The sequence below is a fragment of the Balaenoptera borealis genome (assembly GCF_965194805.1).
Source record: "Balaenoptera borealis genome assembly, chromosome: 3".
NCBI lineage: Eukaryota > Metazoa > Chordata > Mammalia > Artiodactyla > Balaenopteridae > Balaenoptera > Balaenoptera borealis.
This window is the reverse complement of record NC_138866.1, coordinates 121,771,986-121,789,689: the sequence shown is the minus strand read 5'-3', so window position 1 is coordinate 121,789,689 and position 17,704 is coordinate 121,771,986. Positions and strand designations below refer to the sequence as shown.

Sequence of the window (17,704 nt, the reverse complement as noted above, 5' to 3'; positions counted from 1 at the left end):
AATAAAGAGTTTTAACAAGTCCATATAAAGTTTTTTAAAAGTTAAAGATGTTCAAAGAGCTAAAGGAGGAAATAGAAACCATATGGTAAGAACAGGCATATTTTTAAAAACCAAAAAAGAATAGATATTAAAACACAATATTAAGATAAACTTTTTTTTAAGGGATTAAGTAGTACAGACAGAGCTAAAGAGAGAATTAGAAACTGGAAAACAGAATGTGAAAATATTCCAGAATGCAGGAGAAAGACATAAAGAGATAAGGTTATAAAAGAAAGGGTACAAAGAAGGCTAAATGAGAAGGTTCAAATACTTCTATTACAATAGTGGTCAAGGGATTTTCCTGGTGGTCCAGTGGTTAAGAGTCCGCCTTCCAGTGCAGGGGACATGGGTTTGATCCCTGGTCAGGGAACTAAGATCCCACATGCTGCGGGACAACTAAGCCCACAGGGCGCAACTACTGAGCCCATGCACTCTGGAGCCCGCACACACCGCAACTAAAGAGAGGCCTCCGTGCCGCAACGAAGAGCCCATGTGCCGCAACTAAGACCCAACACAGCCAAATAAATAAATAAATAATTTTTTTAAAAGAATAGTGGTCAAGGAAAAATAGCAGCCAAGAAAAAAAAATGACACAAATCAGGTTGAAGGTGCAGATCAAGGCCCAAGTGGGGTAAATAAAAATATGTTCAAACCCAGAACACTAGTACAAGTGCAAAACAGCAGAGTCAGAAAAAATTTTAAAGCTACAAAAGAGCTTTAAGATTCACAACAGTGACAATTAAACTGATAACAGACTTCTCAACAGCAAAAATAGTTGCTAGGAGACAAATGGGATCATATCCTCAAAGCGTTAAGGTGAATAATGGTCAATCTAGAACCTAAAGCTATAAACAATTGTACAAGAATAAGGGCAAGATAAAGAAAGACATACATTTATTTTATTTTTATTTTTTATTAATTTTATTTATTTATTTATTGGCTGCATTGGGTCTTTGTTGCTGTGCGTGAGCTTTCTCTAGTTGTGGCGAGCGGGGGCTACTCTTCATTGTGGTGCGCGGGCTTCTCATTGCAGTGGCTTCTGCTGTTGTAGAGCACGGGCTCTAGGCACGTGGGCTTCAGTAATTGTGGCATGTGGGCTCAGGAGTTGTGGCTTGCAGGCTCCAGAGCACAGGCTCAGTAATTGTGGCACATGGGCTAAGTTGCTCTGCGACATGTGGGATCTTTCCAGACAAGGGACTGAACCTGTGTCCCCTGCACTGGTAGGCAGATTCTTAACCATTGCACCACCAGGGAAGTCCCAAGAAAGACATACATTTAAAAAAATTTTTTCAGGCATACCAAGACTGAGTTTACTATATACAAATCTCTGCTGAAAGAGTTACTAAAAAAGGAAGAAGACTGAACCCAACAGGAAAGAATGGGATATAAGAAGTAATGGTGAAAAGAAAGATGGATAAACTTGTTGGGAAGTTTAAATAACTATTGACTGGTAGGGAAAAAAAAAAAACCCTAATTTGGGGGTGGGGCTAAAACAAATTGGAATATTGGATGATGGAAGTGGAGAGGCAGAAGCTACAGTAGAATTTCTGAGATCCTAATATTGTTTGAAAGTAGTGTAGGGGACTTCCCTGGTGGTCCAGTGGTTAAAACTCCACATTCCCAATGCAGGGGGCCTGGGTTCGATCCCTGGTCAGGGAACTAGATCCTACGTGCCGCAACTAAAGATTCCACATGCCATAACGAAGATCCCACACACAGCAACAAAGAACCCGAGTGCCACAATTAAGACCCAGTGCAGCCAAATTAATTAATTAATTAATAAAAAAGAAAGCAGTATAAAAAGTCAATAATGAAAGTCAAAATCTAATCAACAAAAGAATAGAAACAGAAAGCATAACTTCTAAGCCAGTAAAGGAGAAAAAGACAGTGGTTAAGAATCCGCCTGCCAATGCAGGGGACACGGGTTCAAGCCCTGGTTCGGGAGGATCCCGCATGCCGTGGAACAACTAAGCCTGCTGCACCACAACAACTGAGCCTGTGCTCTAGAGCCTGCGAGCCACAACTACTGAGCCTGCGTGCCACAACTACTGAAGCCCGTGCACCTAGAGCCCGTGCTCCGCAACAAGAGAAGCCACTGCAGTGAGAAGCCTGTGCGCCACAACGAAGAGTAGCCCCCGCTCGCCGCAACCAGAGAAAGCCTGCGCGCAGCAACGAAGACCCGACACAGCCAAAAATAAATAAATTAATTTTTAAAAAAAGAAAAGAAAAGAATATTCAATCAAACGAACAAAAGACAGGAAAGGAGAAAACAAGAAGCAAAGAAAAAGTATGGTTAAACTGGAAATCCAAAGTTAGAGGGCAGAAATAGGTCCAAATGTATCACCAGTTCTAATAACTACATGGATTAAATTAACCTAATAAAAAAGACAGATTATAGGTCTTTTGTATGTGGTCTCAATATATAAAGACTGGAATGTACAAGGAAAAACTGCACTAATACTAATCAAAAGAAAGCCAGTCTTACACCGGAATATTTTAATTCACCTCTTTCTGAAAGTGATCACACAAACAAACTTAGTAAGGATAAGGAAGATCTGAATAACACAATTAAAAAGCTTGATCCAACATACAGATATACAACCCCACCTCTATTAAATAGAGAATATACATTCTTTCCAAGCATATATGGAGAATTTATAGAAACTGATCATACACAAGGCCAACACAAAGGATATCACAACAAATTCCAGAAAACTGATAATGCACCAGTTCTCTAACAACGATGGTTATAGCTTAATTATAAGCTATAATATTTTTTAAAAAGATAAAACCCATGTATTCGAAAACTAAAAAATACTTTTGAACAACTCATGGTTTAAAGAAGCAATCACAACTGAAATTTTGAAACGTTTAGTACTAACCAATGGAAGCACTGCGTATCAAAACTTGTGGGATACAGCAAAAGGGCAACCTTGAGAGAAATCTGCAGCTTCAAATGCATTTGTTAAGTAAAAAGAATTTCAGGCTTAAAAACAGGACAGACACACAGAGTACAAGTAAAACTTAGGAAATCTAAATAAGATCAGTGGATCGTATCAATGTCAATATCCAGGTTGTCACAGTATACTACAGTTTTATGAAATGTTACCACTGGGGGAAACTGGACAAAGTGTACAGGAATCTCTCTAAATTATTTCTTAGAACTGCACGTGAATATACAATTATCTCAATGAAAATTCAGTTTTAAAAAAATGAATAAAATCCCCAACACTAACACCACCACATGCTGGCAAGGATGTGGAGTAACAGGAACTCTCATTCATTGTTGGTAGGAATGCAAAATGGTACAGCCACTCTGGAAGACAGTTTGGCAGTTTCTTATAAAACTAAACATACTCTTTGAATACAATCCAGAAATCGTGTTCCTTGTTATTTACACAAATGGGTTCAAAACTTATGTCTAACAAAAACCTGTAAACGATGTTTATGGTAGCTTTATTCATACATGCCAATACTTAGAAGCAACCAAAATGTCCTTCAGTAGCTGAATGGATAAATAGACTGTGGCACATCCAGACAATGGAATATTATTTGGGGCTATAAAGAAATGAGCTATCAAGCCATGAAAAGACATGGAGGAAACTGAAATGCATATTACTAAGTGAAAGAAGCCAATCTGAAAAGGTTGGTATGAATAGCTGGAGCACAGAGGATTTTTAGGGCAACAAAACTGCTCTGTATGTTACTATAATGGTAGATTCATGTCATTATACATTTGTCAAAACCCACAGAATGAAGAAGAGTGAACCCCAATGTAAACTATGGACTTTGGGTGATAATGATGGTCCAGTGTTGGTTCACCGACTATAACAAATGCAGCACTCTGGTGCAGATTTTGATACAGGGGAGGCGGTGCATGCGTGGGGGCAGAGAGTATATGGGAAATCACTGTAGTTTCTGCTCAATATTGCCGTGACCTAAAACTGCTCTTAAAAAAAAGCATTTTTTTAAAGAAATGAAATGGTGCTCTTCACATAAAAAAAAAAAAAAACAGGGTAAATTAAAAGAAAGCACAAGAAACAAATATTTATGCAGCGCCTATTATCTGACATTATTCTGCTGGGTGCTGGGACACAATGATAAGCAAAACAGACAAGGTCCCCGTCCTCTTAGAGCTTACCATCTAGTACAGGACTCATATCAAACAAATAAACCACACAAAGTATAATGTTCAGTGACAACATATACAGGCATACCTCATTTTATTGTGCTTTGCTTTACTGCGCTTTGCAGGTACTGCACTGTTTTTAGAAACTGAAGGTTTGTGACAACCCTGCGTTGAGCACACCAATTTTTAAAATTTTTATCTTTATTGGAGTATAATTGCTCTACAATGGTGTGTTAGTTTCTGCTGTACAACAAAGTGAATCAGCTATAAGTATACATACATCCCCACATCCCCTCCCTCCCACCCTCCCTATCCCACCCCTCTAGGTCGTCACAAAGCACCGAGCCGACCTCCCTGGAGCACACCTATTGGTGCTATTTTTCCAGTACCCTCTGCTCACTTTCATGTCTCTGTGTCACATTTTGGTAATTCTCGAAATATTTCAAACTTTTTCATTATTATTATATTTGTTATGGTGATCTGTGATCAGTGATCTTTGATGTTACTATCACAAAAAGATTACAATTTGCTGAAGGATCAGATAATGGTTAGTATGCTTTATCAATAAAGCATTTTTTACTTAAGGTATGTACACTGTTTTTCTAGATATAACGCTATTGCACAGTTACTAGACTACAGTATAATGTAAACATAACTTTTATATGCACTGGGAAACCAAAAAATTCATGTGACTTACTTTATTGTGATATACACAACCGAATCCGCCATATCTCCACGGTATGCCTGTAACATGACCTACACTAAAGGTGAAGACAGTGCCTCTGAGAAAGTGATGTTTAAGGTGAAAACAGAAGCTGGGGTAAGAGCCTGAAGGAGTGTTTTAGGCAGAAGCACTGGCATATGCAAAGGCCAGGGTGACTGGAGTACAGTGATAGGTCAGGATATTGGCAAAAATAAGGCTGGAGAAGCAGGCAGGGATCAGATTATGCAGATTTGGACTTTTACAATTAGAGCAACTGATGACAAACTTCGAGGGCATTAAAGTAGTGACATAATCTGATTTGGTTTTTAGAAGATCACTGTAGCTGCTGTGCGGAGAATTAGAATGGAGGAGGGAAGACACAGAAACTTGTTGATAGTTACAACAGTAGGTAAGAAGCTTGGATTAAGTACTCGATGGTGGAGGAGAGAAGTGGCAGGATTCTAGATATTTAGATGGGAGAACTGATAAGAATTGGTGATGAACTGGACATTACCAGATGGAGTGACAGAGTAGAAGGTATACAAAGATAGTCAGCTCTAAGGTTTCTGATATGAATGACCAAGTGGGTAGAAATGCCCTTTACAGAGAAGGAAAATAGAGGAAATAGTTGTGGGGAGTAGGTTGGAAATTAAGAGTTACATGTATTAAACGTGAGGTGCCAGTAAAACATCTAAGTAAAACATCCCAAGAAGGTAGTTGGGAATATATCCATTGAACTCAGAATGGAAACATGGGCTCAAACAATGTACACTGGAGTCAGTGGCTTGTGGACAGTATTTAAAGCCATGAAAGTAAAAGAAATTGCCCAGGGGAAGCATATAAAGAAGAGGGTTTAAAACTGAGCCCTGGGGAACTTGGAGTTCTAGAGGTTAGATAGAAGAAGAGAAAGAGGTTAAAGAAAATAAGCCAATGGAGGAGCTACAGAAAGGAAGAAAAGGAAATGTTTCAAGGAGAGGAGTCTACTGAATTCAATACTGCAGAGAAATCAAATGAGGCGAGAGCAGGCGGGGCTTGGAAACATGGTGATCACTAGGAGGCCTTACCAAGAGGAACTTCAGGGATATGGAAGAGACAGAGGCCAGACTGAAGTGTGTTGAGGAGTGAGTAGAAGGTGACAAAGTGGAGGTAAGGAGTGCAAACGACTTCCGAGAGGCTTTGTTGTGGGAAGTGCGTGGATAGTCAGGACTACAGAACATGTTGGAAAGAGATGTGCAGTCAAGGGAAAGTTTTTAAAAAGTGATTTCTAGGGAATTTCCTGGCAGTCCAGTGGTTAGGACTCCATGCTTTCACTGCAGAAGGTCTGGGTTCGATCCCTGGTCAGCGAACTAAGATCCCACAAGCCAAGTGGCGTGGCCAAAAAAAATAAAATTAAAATTAAAAAAATAAAAAGTGAATTCTCATTTCCTGGTAGCAATCAAATCAGGCAGATTTACTGATTAAAAGGAGACTTTTTTTTTTTTTTTAATTTGGGGATAGTAGAACACATGTTAATGTGGAATAAACTTCAGAAGAGAGTCCCAAGAGTCAGGGAAATGGGTTCACAGATGGAGCAGGTCCCTGAAAATTAGGAGGGGATGGGATCTGGGACACACATGGAGGGATTAGTCTTTGCTAAGAAAGATAAAGACCCAAGTTAAGTCCCTAATCATGTATTTATAAGAATTCAACATAAACAAAGCTTACTTCTACCTAAAGGAGAAATACCCCTATTTTAATATGGAAAGAAGCAGCTTCAAGAGTGCAATGGCTTTAACTCACATAATCCTGAAATGCTTCAGAGAACCCTAGAATACTAGAGTTTGGTTACAACTCTAGAAAACTTGAAAAGGAGTTGCTTGAGAGCACTAAGATTTATGGAACATCTTACCTTACAAAGATAGTAAAAATTGAAAAATTATAGCTTCAAAAAGTATTTAGGTGCTAATGACAATTCAACCTAATCTTTGCATAATGGTATAAATTTTACAAAGATCTTTCACACTCATTTTCTTCTTCCATCTTTGTAGTATCTTTAAAATTGCTCCCTGAGGATGGCAAGAGAGGATTATCATCCTCTGGGAGAGATGTATGTATGGGTTCAGAAGGGTAGGGTAGGACATCTGTCCCAAGCATTATAGCAAGCAAGTGGTGGAGTTAGGATCTAAATCCACATCTTTTGGCTCCGAAACCAATGCTGATTTAATAATTACATCTTTTACTACATAACAAGTTTGCTGAGTATTTATGCCTTGACCTTTTGGGGTTAAAGTCTAGAGGGGCGACCGAGCACTCTCACAAATCACCATCGACATCTTAGATATCATGGAACACCGGGCTGAAGAACCACTGACAGAGCCAAATAAGAGAGCGCAAGTTCTAGGTCCCATTCCTCCCCCAAGTGATGGACAGTCTGCTCACCCAGATGATGACAGGAGAAGACACAAACTCAACAAGGATACTGAAAACAGAAGTGAAGAAAACTCAAGGTTGCCAAACACTTCAGTTACCAGGGCCAAAACACAAAGGAAGAGTCTAGGGCAGTGTCTGATGAAAGCACAGCATATGTTCTCGTTCTAATTACACAGTCTAAAGCAGGGTTTCTCAACCTTGGCGCTACTGACATTTGGGGGCCAGATAATTCTTTGCTGTGGGGGGCTGTCCTGTGCATTGCAGGACGTTTAGTAGTATCCCTGGCCTCCACCCACGCGATGTCAGCAGCACAGCTCCACCTGCCCCAGTCATGACAACTAAACATATCTCTCGACTTTGCCAAACATCCCTTGGGAGAAGGAGGGGTTGGGGAGATCAACTCCAACTGAGAAACACTGATCCAGATGGATTTCACTATGAATATCGGAGCTAAGGCCATGCAAAGCAGACCTACAAAGAAAGTGGAGAAAGCACATGATCTTATTTATTTTCAGGTAATAGTCTGCACAATCTTTACTAAAAGCATCAAATGTTCCAAGACATGCAGTACGTACCCAGAAAAGTAGGCCTAGCCTGAGAGACTACACCTCACTACTTAGAGGAACTCTTGGTAATGGATTCTGGAGACCAAGCAGTCAGTCAACCTTCCTCCTTCTCACACTCAGTAATCCAAGAGACTGCCAAAGTATATAGAAAATCAGACACACTCTCTGGCTCTCATATGCCCATCAAGCCATCATTCATCTTCCTATCCTATGGGAAGGAGTCTTTGCCCTTCTGGAAAACTGGCTCCATTAATGGGCTCAAGACAGACAAAGCCTGCACTGCCTGAACTGCTCTCTTTCCAGAAGGACAGAAGACCACCCCTAACAGGCCAGCAACACCCCTAGCTGGTTGTATGTTGACAGGCTTCTACTGATCTCCCTTGAGAGAAGGGACACTCAGCTCTCTGTTGTCTTGTTTTACAATTATTTACTCTGCCCATCGAAATCTGATGGGTTTTAGAAGCTTGGCTCAAGGGCATTATCCATCTTCCCATCGCTCTGGTGTCAGAGGATGCCACACTCTTTCTAACAATCCAGGCCTTGAGAAGCAAATTACTTTCTTACTTTCTAAGAGTTTCTTCAAGGAGAAAACGTGAAATAATTTTGACTTTACATGTTATAAGATTGTGATTTCAGAAACAAAAGATAATCTGTGGAGCCCTTAAGCGTTCCAAATTTTGCTTTAGAGTTGGCAGATGCCTGCTGAGGCCCCCACACCAGCCCCAAATCTTGTAAATACTTTTGAGTATTTATGTTCATTTACCAAGCTATGTTAGCTATGCTGTAGACAAAATCAACTTTATCTTGGTGTATGAATATCTGAAACAAAACTCTGTTTTAAAATATCTGCAGCGTAGCTCAGACCGGACAGTTGGGCTTTAACTGAGTCAGGACAGTAAAATTGTTGCAACCCAAGACTCAATCCCCCTTGAGTTCCCACACTGCCTCTGCTAAACCTAGCTGGTGAGCTCTTCAAGGGAGAAGCATGCCTTAGCCCCTGGAGCAGAGGCCTGGCCTAAAGAAGCCTCTGTAAAAGTCTGTCATGTAAAAGAACAAAATGGACACTGTCACCCATTAATAAGATCTTTTTCTGCTCTCTGGAAGTTAACTGCATAAGAAACAAAAGACTTTGAATAATTTTTTTAAAAAGCTAGTCTCACAGTTTGTAGTAGTTTCTAAAGGCTCTCCCGTAGGATATTATTTTAGTCCCCCTTCCAAAGCACAACTAAAACATTTTAAAAATCCCCAAGCACATTATTTACTGTTAGAAGCAGGATTAGATAAAGGAGGAGGGCACAGACCAAATCAATCTTGAAAAATTAAATTCAAAAGGAGAAAAGGAGGTACACATCTAAGGTTTAAAGTCATCGTTACCCAGTGACCCCCTAACCCAGCTCTTGATCTCCAAATCCAGGGGGAGGGTAAATTTAGGGTGCGAGATTAGGCCTCAGCTACGCTGGCATTTAAAAACATTCTGGCAGGTGCTCTGCCAGGCAGTCTATAATTAGTGAGTATGCCTCGGAAACTTAAAATGAACTCAAAGGGTTTCAGAAGCCAACAGCCAGCCTCCCAAGCACTGAGCTGTGCAGCCACGGGGCTGATGCTGTCTAGAACCAGTGTTGGGTGCCTGCATAGCGCACACGTGTGTGCACGCACACGCCACTTCTGCAGAGTGTCTTTTTTCAAAGCTCTAATGGCTTGACCTCAACACCTGCTGCACTTCCTGAAGACAGACAGGCTCTGGAGCTCCACTTGTTCCTCGCACGAGGCTGTACTTTCTAGGAACGACCGCACACACGCAGAGGCTGGCCAGCTGCCAAGGCGGGGGCAGCCCAGCCACCTCGGGCCTGAACTTTCCCAGTGCTGTCAGGGCGGGATCCCACTAGGAGCTGACTCAGCGGCCAGCATGGAACTCTGCCAACCACACAGCAGTGCGGGGGCTGCCGGCAAGTCACAGATGTTTTGCTAAACCAAAGCAATCAGCCGGGAGGCGGATCTGGGCTGGCGGCCAGGCTGCTGCTGTCGGGGAAGCTGGCATTCTCTGATCCTAGTCCGAGCTCTGCCACTACCTCCCTGGTGATCTGAGGGAAAACCTCGGTGCACCTCAGCGTCTCCCCTGCTTCCGAGCATGTCTGTGTGGATGCAGCAGAGGATGGCACTGTTTGCATGAAAGAGCACCTGGAGCACTACTACCCACCACACGCTGGTTCTGTTAATCGTCACAACATCCTTGGAGGTAGGCGTCGTTAGTTTGATTTCACAGAGGGCTCAAAGGAATTAAGAGCCCTACCAAAGGATCACAAGGGTAATAGATGGAAGAGATGGGATTTGAACCCCACTTTGCTGGCTCTGGGATCTACTACAAACACTGCTACTGTGAAACTCAGATCAACTGCATAGGCAGGGCGCCTTGATAGAAAGATGCTGAGTTTTCAGTTTGCAAAGGACCTTTCTCATATGACTTCTCGGATGCCCTGTGTAAATCCATAGCCCTTCACAACTAATTTCTAAACAGCACCACTGGACCACATGGAGTATATGTGCTTATGGGGAGGACCCAAATATTACCGGCTTTATTATGAACTCCCTGCCTAATCACCAACAAGCCACTTAGCCTGGAAGAACTGATCATCACTCCCATTCTTCAGCTGAAGAAAAGCGGCATGGCAAGTCAGAAAGACAAGAAGAATTAGAAGGCAAAGAGAGCACAGATTCCTTAGGTTCTACCCCCTAGGATAATTCATTAGGACCCTTGAATCTATATTTTTAAAAACTCCCTAGATGACTCTGATGCTCTGCCATGTTTGGGAATCACTGAAGCTTGCCTTGGCTCAAAAGGGAATTGTGAGGGATTCCCTGGAGGTCTAGTGGTTAGGAGTCTGCACTTTCACTGCCATGGCCTGGGTTCAGTCCCTGGTCAGGGAACTAAGATCCTGCAAGCCGCACAGCACAGCAAAAAAAAAAGTAAAAAAATAAGGGAATTGTGAGGTCTACCCTTCCCTGTTTCAAAGGAGGTGATATAAGGGTGAAATGAAATCATGTCTAAAGGCTCTTTGCTGGAAAATATACACAATGCAAAAGGTTCTCATCAGCTATGTTTAGCAGCAAAACAACAAAACTGATCTTAAAAAGCATGATCCTGGGTTAGCCTGGAGCTAAGACACTGTGTTAGGCAAGACTGTTCTCTTATCAAACTACTACTAGAAAAACTGAAATTAGAGCCACACATCTCATTTTTAGATATCCCTCATAACACTGTTGCAACCTCATTCTTCTTTTAAAAAAAAAAAGACTGTACTTACAGTCTTTCATATTAAACTTGGAACAATCTATATTAGGAATAACTTACACATTTCACTGCTCTAATCAAGAAAACAACTATGAGGAAAAAACTCAGTCTATTCATTCTAGGCTGCTGGTCACTGAAGTAGGCTGAGAAGGCACAGACTGGCACAGACCCTGGCAGTCCAGTACCCCTCCCTGGCTAGCCTTTAGGGAGAACAAATAACGCCCCCATACCAGAAAGACTGACCTGCTTGAGCTGCTCATCCAGATTCCAGCCCGGCTGCCCTGCTGTGGAGACCGAAGCTGAGGCCTTAGGAGCATCTTTGGTATGGTCTTCTTTAGCTTGCTGTCCATGTGGTGGGAGCCCTGGCGCTGGAAGCAGACCAGATACGGGTGCTGCTCTGGGGTCTTGGCGAGCCACCTTCTGCACGTGAAAATATTTTGAAGCAGCCTGGGTCTCTTTCTCAGCCACCTCTGCAACTTCATCATCCCCATCCTCATCTTCCAAACCTCCTTCCTCTTCCTCAGGCTCTGAGTTCACCTTGCTCCGTTCAAACACTCGGGCCACTGCTGGGGCTGGTGGAACTCTGGCTAAGGGACCCAGGGCAGGGCTGCCAGAAGGCCTCCCAGGTGTGGCAGAAAGGTGAGTCTGCTGTGTGACCAGCTTCTGGGCAAACAAGAACGGGGTTTCTCTCATCTGCTGAACCTGCTTCTCTCTGGCGTCCATCTGCAGAGGAGCCAGGTGTGGTGGCTGTGGTGGTGGTGGCGGCTGCTGCTGCGGCGGCTGCTGCTTCTGCTGAGGCTGCGGTGGCTCCATCACTGCCTCAAGCTTCACCCACCGATTGGCATGGCTCTGAACCTGGGCACAGCCCGGCAGGCACACTGGGTGTAAACCTCTAAGTGATTAATAGAAACCACAAAGGAGGAGAAAACAAAAAAGAAAAAAAAAAAAACCAACAATGTAAAGCAGGTATAAAAAGGTTTTCTTTTCTCCAGTAAAGGGCATGAGTTCTGAGTATTAAACATATGCCCGTAAACCTGAGTTTTAAGATGAGTAAGTGGTGGGAGTTTGAGGTGGGGGTAGGGCGGGGTAGGGGGTGGTGGGAGTTGGGTAAGGAAAAGTATGCAGAAGAGGAACAGGATTTAAGAGGAGAAATACAGGATGAATCTCAGCTGCGGTGGACTACTGTGGGTTTAAAATGAAGTAAATCCAGATGACATTGAGTCTGCAAACATCTGTGTTCTGATCTCTCTTCCTCAACATTATCAAACATTAATCTGTTTATTACTGAAAAAGCAACTGGGTTTGCACTGTACAGAGGTTGAGAGTATGAAAACCACAATTAAAAAAAAAGGGAAAGAAGGGCCTGCCTACAAGAAAGAGAATATTGCTTAGGTTCCCAGGCCCATCAGAGAAAGATATTGCCATCTAAGCAAGGCACAGAGCTATCAGGCAGACGGCAAGCTTTCTCTCATAGAAAAGCGGAACCTAGCAAACTGCTCTTAGGTCTAAACTTTTAAAATTTCCCAGATCAAATTGCCAAGCCTGCTTTTTGAGTGGGCTGAGCCAATGCTAACCAGACATTATAGCCTCAAAAAGAATCCAATTTCAACAACATGAGAGAAAGAAACACGCAAGGAGGCAAGAGTTTCAAATTGCAATCCTCACTCAAAAAACAAACGGGGGAATTCCTCTGGAGATTTTTAAGGTAATTAATTGGAAACAGGTATCAATATTGTCTAAACGAGGCAAAGCTTCTTTTTCATAAACAGCCTAGTAAATCTCTTCACATCCCCTTTCTTTCTGATTCACTTCTATGACATTCTATGACGAATACAAAAAGAAAAGGCTTTCAGGCCAGAAGTATTCTGGGGGCAGGTTTATCAGCATTCTTACCAATCAGTCTCCAAACACACACCCCTTTCACACCCTCTCCTCCTCTAACCAACCCCCCTTCCCTTCCTCCTTTCCAGGCCCCCATCCCCAGCAAACCTCACTTGAGTTATGCTTCCTCAGCAAGTCTCCATAACTGAATGGATTACTATGCATGGGCAAATTTTAGGTTAACAGGACTTGCAACATGGCGTACAATGTTGTCATCACATGAAAGAAGAAGCTGCACTGCACAGGTTGGGACTTGATATTTGCGTTGTTCCACTGTTTTAGGACTGGGTAGAAAGATTTAAAAACAAAAAACAAAAAACCCCAAAAACTTAAATATCTTAGGTATCTTCAAAAATTCATGGGGAAGTAATCAAACTCCTAGCAATAAAAACTGTTTGGATTTAGGCATTTTTTTTAAAACCAGATTAGAGAAAAAAGGTACGACTTTTAAAGCTAGGCAAAAAAGTAGAAATTTTAAAATTCTCATTTTCTGTTTAATCTTAGAAGCACTGCTTTTGTCTTTTGCATTCTGTGAAAGATTCAAATTCCAATTTGCCTCTTACTCCCTTTACTTCCTCTCTTGGCACTTTAGAAAGTGTGAATTATGCCGGAAGCAATACTTTCATTCTGCTATAGCCCTTTTTACAGTGTAACAAAGCATGAAAAGATTTACACCCACATTAAATCCAGTTGCCAAAAGTGTTCATTTAAAATAAAAACAATTTGCATCAAAGAAAAGTAAACCAAAGAATAAAGAAAATAATTCGGTGGTCATTTTAATTCTCCTTACAACATTATAACATCAATCAATCAAAAGCGGGATAATTTTTCATCCAAGTCCTGCCAGTCATTGAACAACTGCTTCTCATCTTGTGGCACCATCTTCTCTGTATGCTGTCCCCAGCAGAGGGGGTGGTGTCTCACAGCCTCTTTAGTTAAGGCTGAGATGACTCAGTTCTACAACTCGATACACACACCCTCCCCCAAAGAGCCTATCTTTCCCCGGTCCCTAAGCAGCTAGTTGATCCAAACAACAATACCACCTGCCTACTTTTAGAAAACTTAGGTCTCAGACATCTAAACCACTCCATCCCTTCACACGGCTCCCTCTCCCATTTCCCCTAAAGTTCCCGAACCTCTAAGCCCGGCGCAACAGACTCCTTGCAGCTTTGAAGCCGGCCTCGCCCACCATTCCCTCTACCTTCGCTGCCGGATCCCTCTGGCCTCAGACCCCTTTAAGCCCCATACCTCCACCCCCCCGCCATTCTTTATACCCCCACAACCCAACTCTATCACTTTTACCTCTACTGAGCCCTCCCAGCCAATCCGCCGGCTCTTCTTAGATTGTCCCAACCCCACCTATTCTAGCCCTCTCAGTTCCCAGGGGCCCCTCACTCTTCCCATCCCTTTATCTCATATCACCCTAATGGGCGAGGGCGCCTCCGGGCTCCTCCCAGCGCTCTCACTTTTCCTCCTTGGCCCCCGTGCTCCGTTGGCCCGCGTCTTCACGTCTTCCCCTACACACCTGCCTCTCCTCCTACTCCGCAGTCCCCTCCACCTGCCACAGCCCTCGCTCCCGCCGAGGCTGAGGGAGATGGGCCCCGCGCGGCTTACCTGTACGGGGCGCTCCGGGTCCGCCGGCGGTGGAAGAGGCAGCCACTCAGGCCCCGGCGCGGCAGCTGCGTTTCGGACTTCTCCGCAGCCGGGGGCCACAGCCGGGGCGGGGCCCGCACCGGAAGCGGCGCCGCGGGGCCGGGTTGTCGGCCCGGGGCGGGAAGGGGGCGGGGTCACACGGTATGGGGCGGGGCCTGAGGCCGGAAACGGCCAAAAAGGGAACGAGGGGCGGGGTCGGGCGGAAGTGACTTATAGGGAAAGCCCCGCCCAACTGAGTCGTGGGCGGAAGTGAGTAGAAGCTGGCGGAAGCTTCCGCCAATGGGGAAGCGCAGACATGGAGGAGTTCCGGTGTGAGTACTTCCGCGGGGAGTTGAAAAGAGCCGGTCTGCTTTCAGTCTTTTCTGAGTGTTTTCTAGTTGTGGAGGTTGGTGTAGCGTGGGCGGGCGGTAAGTTGGGAGGAAGGTAAATAAAGGACAAGGAGTGTCAGGGTTTTCTGCTGCTTCGGTCCCCTCCCCAACCTCCTACCTTCAAACCGATCTTCCTCTGAGATTCCCGCTTCCAGATCAGCTTTTCTCTGTTCTCTGAGGATGCTGCGTCCCCTGGAGCTCCCTCACATGGATTAGTAGTCTCGCTTCCCAGGTTCCAAAAGTGGGGGCAAGGTGCCATATACTGTCACCTCTTGTAAAAACCCTTGCTTCTCAGACGCTTACTTGTAAGACTTTGCTGCCCATTTAACCGCCTCTGTAGAGATGATCTGCTAATTTGTGCATCCAGGTCCTTGTCTTACTTTCTCTTCTCTAACCATCTTCTATCTTGATAAATTCAGAGTCACTGTGGACAACTCATTTAACATGCAGGCCTCATCCCTTACATCAACCTCCCAATCCCAGTCAAAAACCTGGACCTTGTCACCAGAACCCCTATCGTGTTATGAATCAGTAGTTCGAACATCCCTCTGTCCAACCACAGCCTGATAACCTTTAGCTTGACTGCTTAAGAACTTCACCATAACGGTCTTTTTTACTTTATCAGAACCTCCAATCTGTTGAAAGCTTCTACTTAATTCTCATTCTTCAGTTCCTTCCTTATCCATCTTAGATTCAATGGTACCTCATTACAATCCCCCTCTTACTTACTCTTAAACCTGCCCCAACACTCCTCTTTTCCCCAACTAAGTCCTCCACTGTGGGTGGACTAACATTCTTCTCAATGCCTGTAACTTGTCATAGTAAATTGTCCTGCTGAACAGATTGGCATCACTAAATATAATAATGTCAGCCTTAAATGGGCTTTGAACAGTGTCTGGAAATTTCATTATATTTTTCTAGTTAACCTGCTCTCCACTATCGGCAAGTCTCTAATCCCCTATGCTTCCCGTACCCCTTCCCCTGATTATCTTACTGTATAAGTAATAGAAAATGTAGAATGCCCTAAAATCTAGAAATCTACATGTGTTCCCATCTGTCCTTTCCTCCTATAAGTTACTCAATCAGAACTATTCACTGAGGGACTTTGCTGGCAGTCCAGTGGTTAAGAATCCATGCTTCCACTGCAGAGGGCACGGGTTCCATCCCTGGTTGGGGAAATAAGATACTTCATGCTGCGCAGTGCGGCCAAAAAAAAAAAAAAAATCATTGAACTCCCACTGTATGCCAGATGAGGCACTCATGTACTCATCTAGGTGCTTGTTGAGCAATGAACAAAAAAATTCCTTGTCTTCAAGGATCTTCCTAATGTGGGGAGACAGAAAAACAATACATATATATTTGTTTTTATACATATGTATATATATATGTATTCTAAGAAGAACAAAGCAGGGTAAGGGTTAGACATTGGTCTCAGGTGGCTGCTATTTTAGACATTAGTCAGAGAAAGACTCATTGATAAGGGACACTTAAGCAGAAACTGGAATTGACTTGATGGGGGTAAGCCATGTGGATAACTAGGGAAAGCATGTTCCAGACAGAGGAGACAGCAAATTCAAATGCTCTGAGGCAGGAACGTGCTTGACATGCTATAGAATTAGCAAGGAGACCACTATAGCTGATACAGAGTGAGTGGGGGGAGAGTGGTAGGAGATGACATCAGAGAGGTAGCCAGGGGCCCAGTCATGTGGGACTTTGTAGGCCATGGTGACAACTTTGGATTGTTACCACTTAAACCACTGAAGAGTTTTGAGCACAAGAGTAACTTGATCAGATTTAAGTCTCTGAAAGTTTCATTTGAGGGAATTCCCTGGCAGTCCAGTGGTTAGGGCTCTGAGCTTCCACTGCTGGGGGCATGGGTTTGATCCCCGGTTGGGGAACTAAGATCCCGCATGCCACATGGCCAAAAATAAATAAATGAAAAAATAAAAGTTTCATTCTAGCTGTCGTATGGAGAATAGACAATGAGGGTATTGAAGTAAGAGTGGAAGCACTAGTCCTGGCAGAAGATGATGGTGGCCTGAACTAGATGATAGCATTGGAGGTGGTAAGAACTGGTCAGATTTCAGGTGTATTTTGAAAGTAAAGCCACAGGATTTACTAATGGATTATGTATAGGTTAGAGAAGAGAGTCAAGGGTGATCAAGGTTTTTGCCCCAAGTAAATGGTAGAATAGTGATATCACTACTATCTGGGGAATTCTATCAGAAGCTGACCCCAATGGAATACTACTTAGCAATACAAAGGAAAGAAGTACTGATACACCCAACAACTTGGCATTATAACAACATAACAGTAAAGGCATTATGCTGAATGAAGGAAGCTAGTCTCAAAATGAAAATCTTGAAATTATTAAAACTATAGTGATGGAAAATAAGTCAGTGGTTGCCAGGAATTAGGGATGGAGGAGTGACTATAAAGGGATAGCAAAAAGAAGGGTTTTGGGATGATGGAACTCTTCTGTATTCTGACTGTGGTGGTAGTTACATGAGTCTATACATGTATTAAAATCCATAGAACTGTATAAGAAAAATACAATCAATTTTATTGTATGATAATTTTTTTAAACTTTAAACTTTCCATGCATGCTCAAGTTTCCTTTCCCAATTCTCAGGGTTCTCCCCTTAACCTCTTGCAATATTGGATCCT

The 17,704-nt window shown here is 43.2% G+C and overlaps 1 protein-coding gene across 7 annotated transcripts in view; it reads right to left on the bottom strand.

The window, feature by feature from the left end:
• ARID3B (AT-rich interaction domain 3B) overlaps positions 1 to 14,737 on the bottom strand; it is a 65,467-nt gene extending 50,730 nt beyond the window's left edge. For all 7 annotated transcript variants that reach the window (XR_014243253.1, XM_082387306.1, XM_082387307.1 and 4 more), the window contains exons 1-2: positions 14,631 to 14,737; positions 11,379 to 12,027 (exon numbers count right to left, since the gene is read on the bottom strand). Coding sequence is in view for 6 of the 7 variants with exons in the window: in XM_082387306.1 (XP_082243432.1) it covers positions 11,379 to 11,948 (570 nt within the window). In the remaining variant the exon portion in view is untranslated. The remainder of the gene's footprint in view (positions 1 to 11,378; positions 12,028 to 14,630) is intronic.
• Positions 14,738 to 17,704: the final 2,967 nt, after the last annotated feature.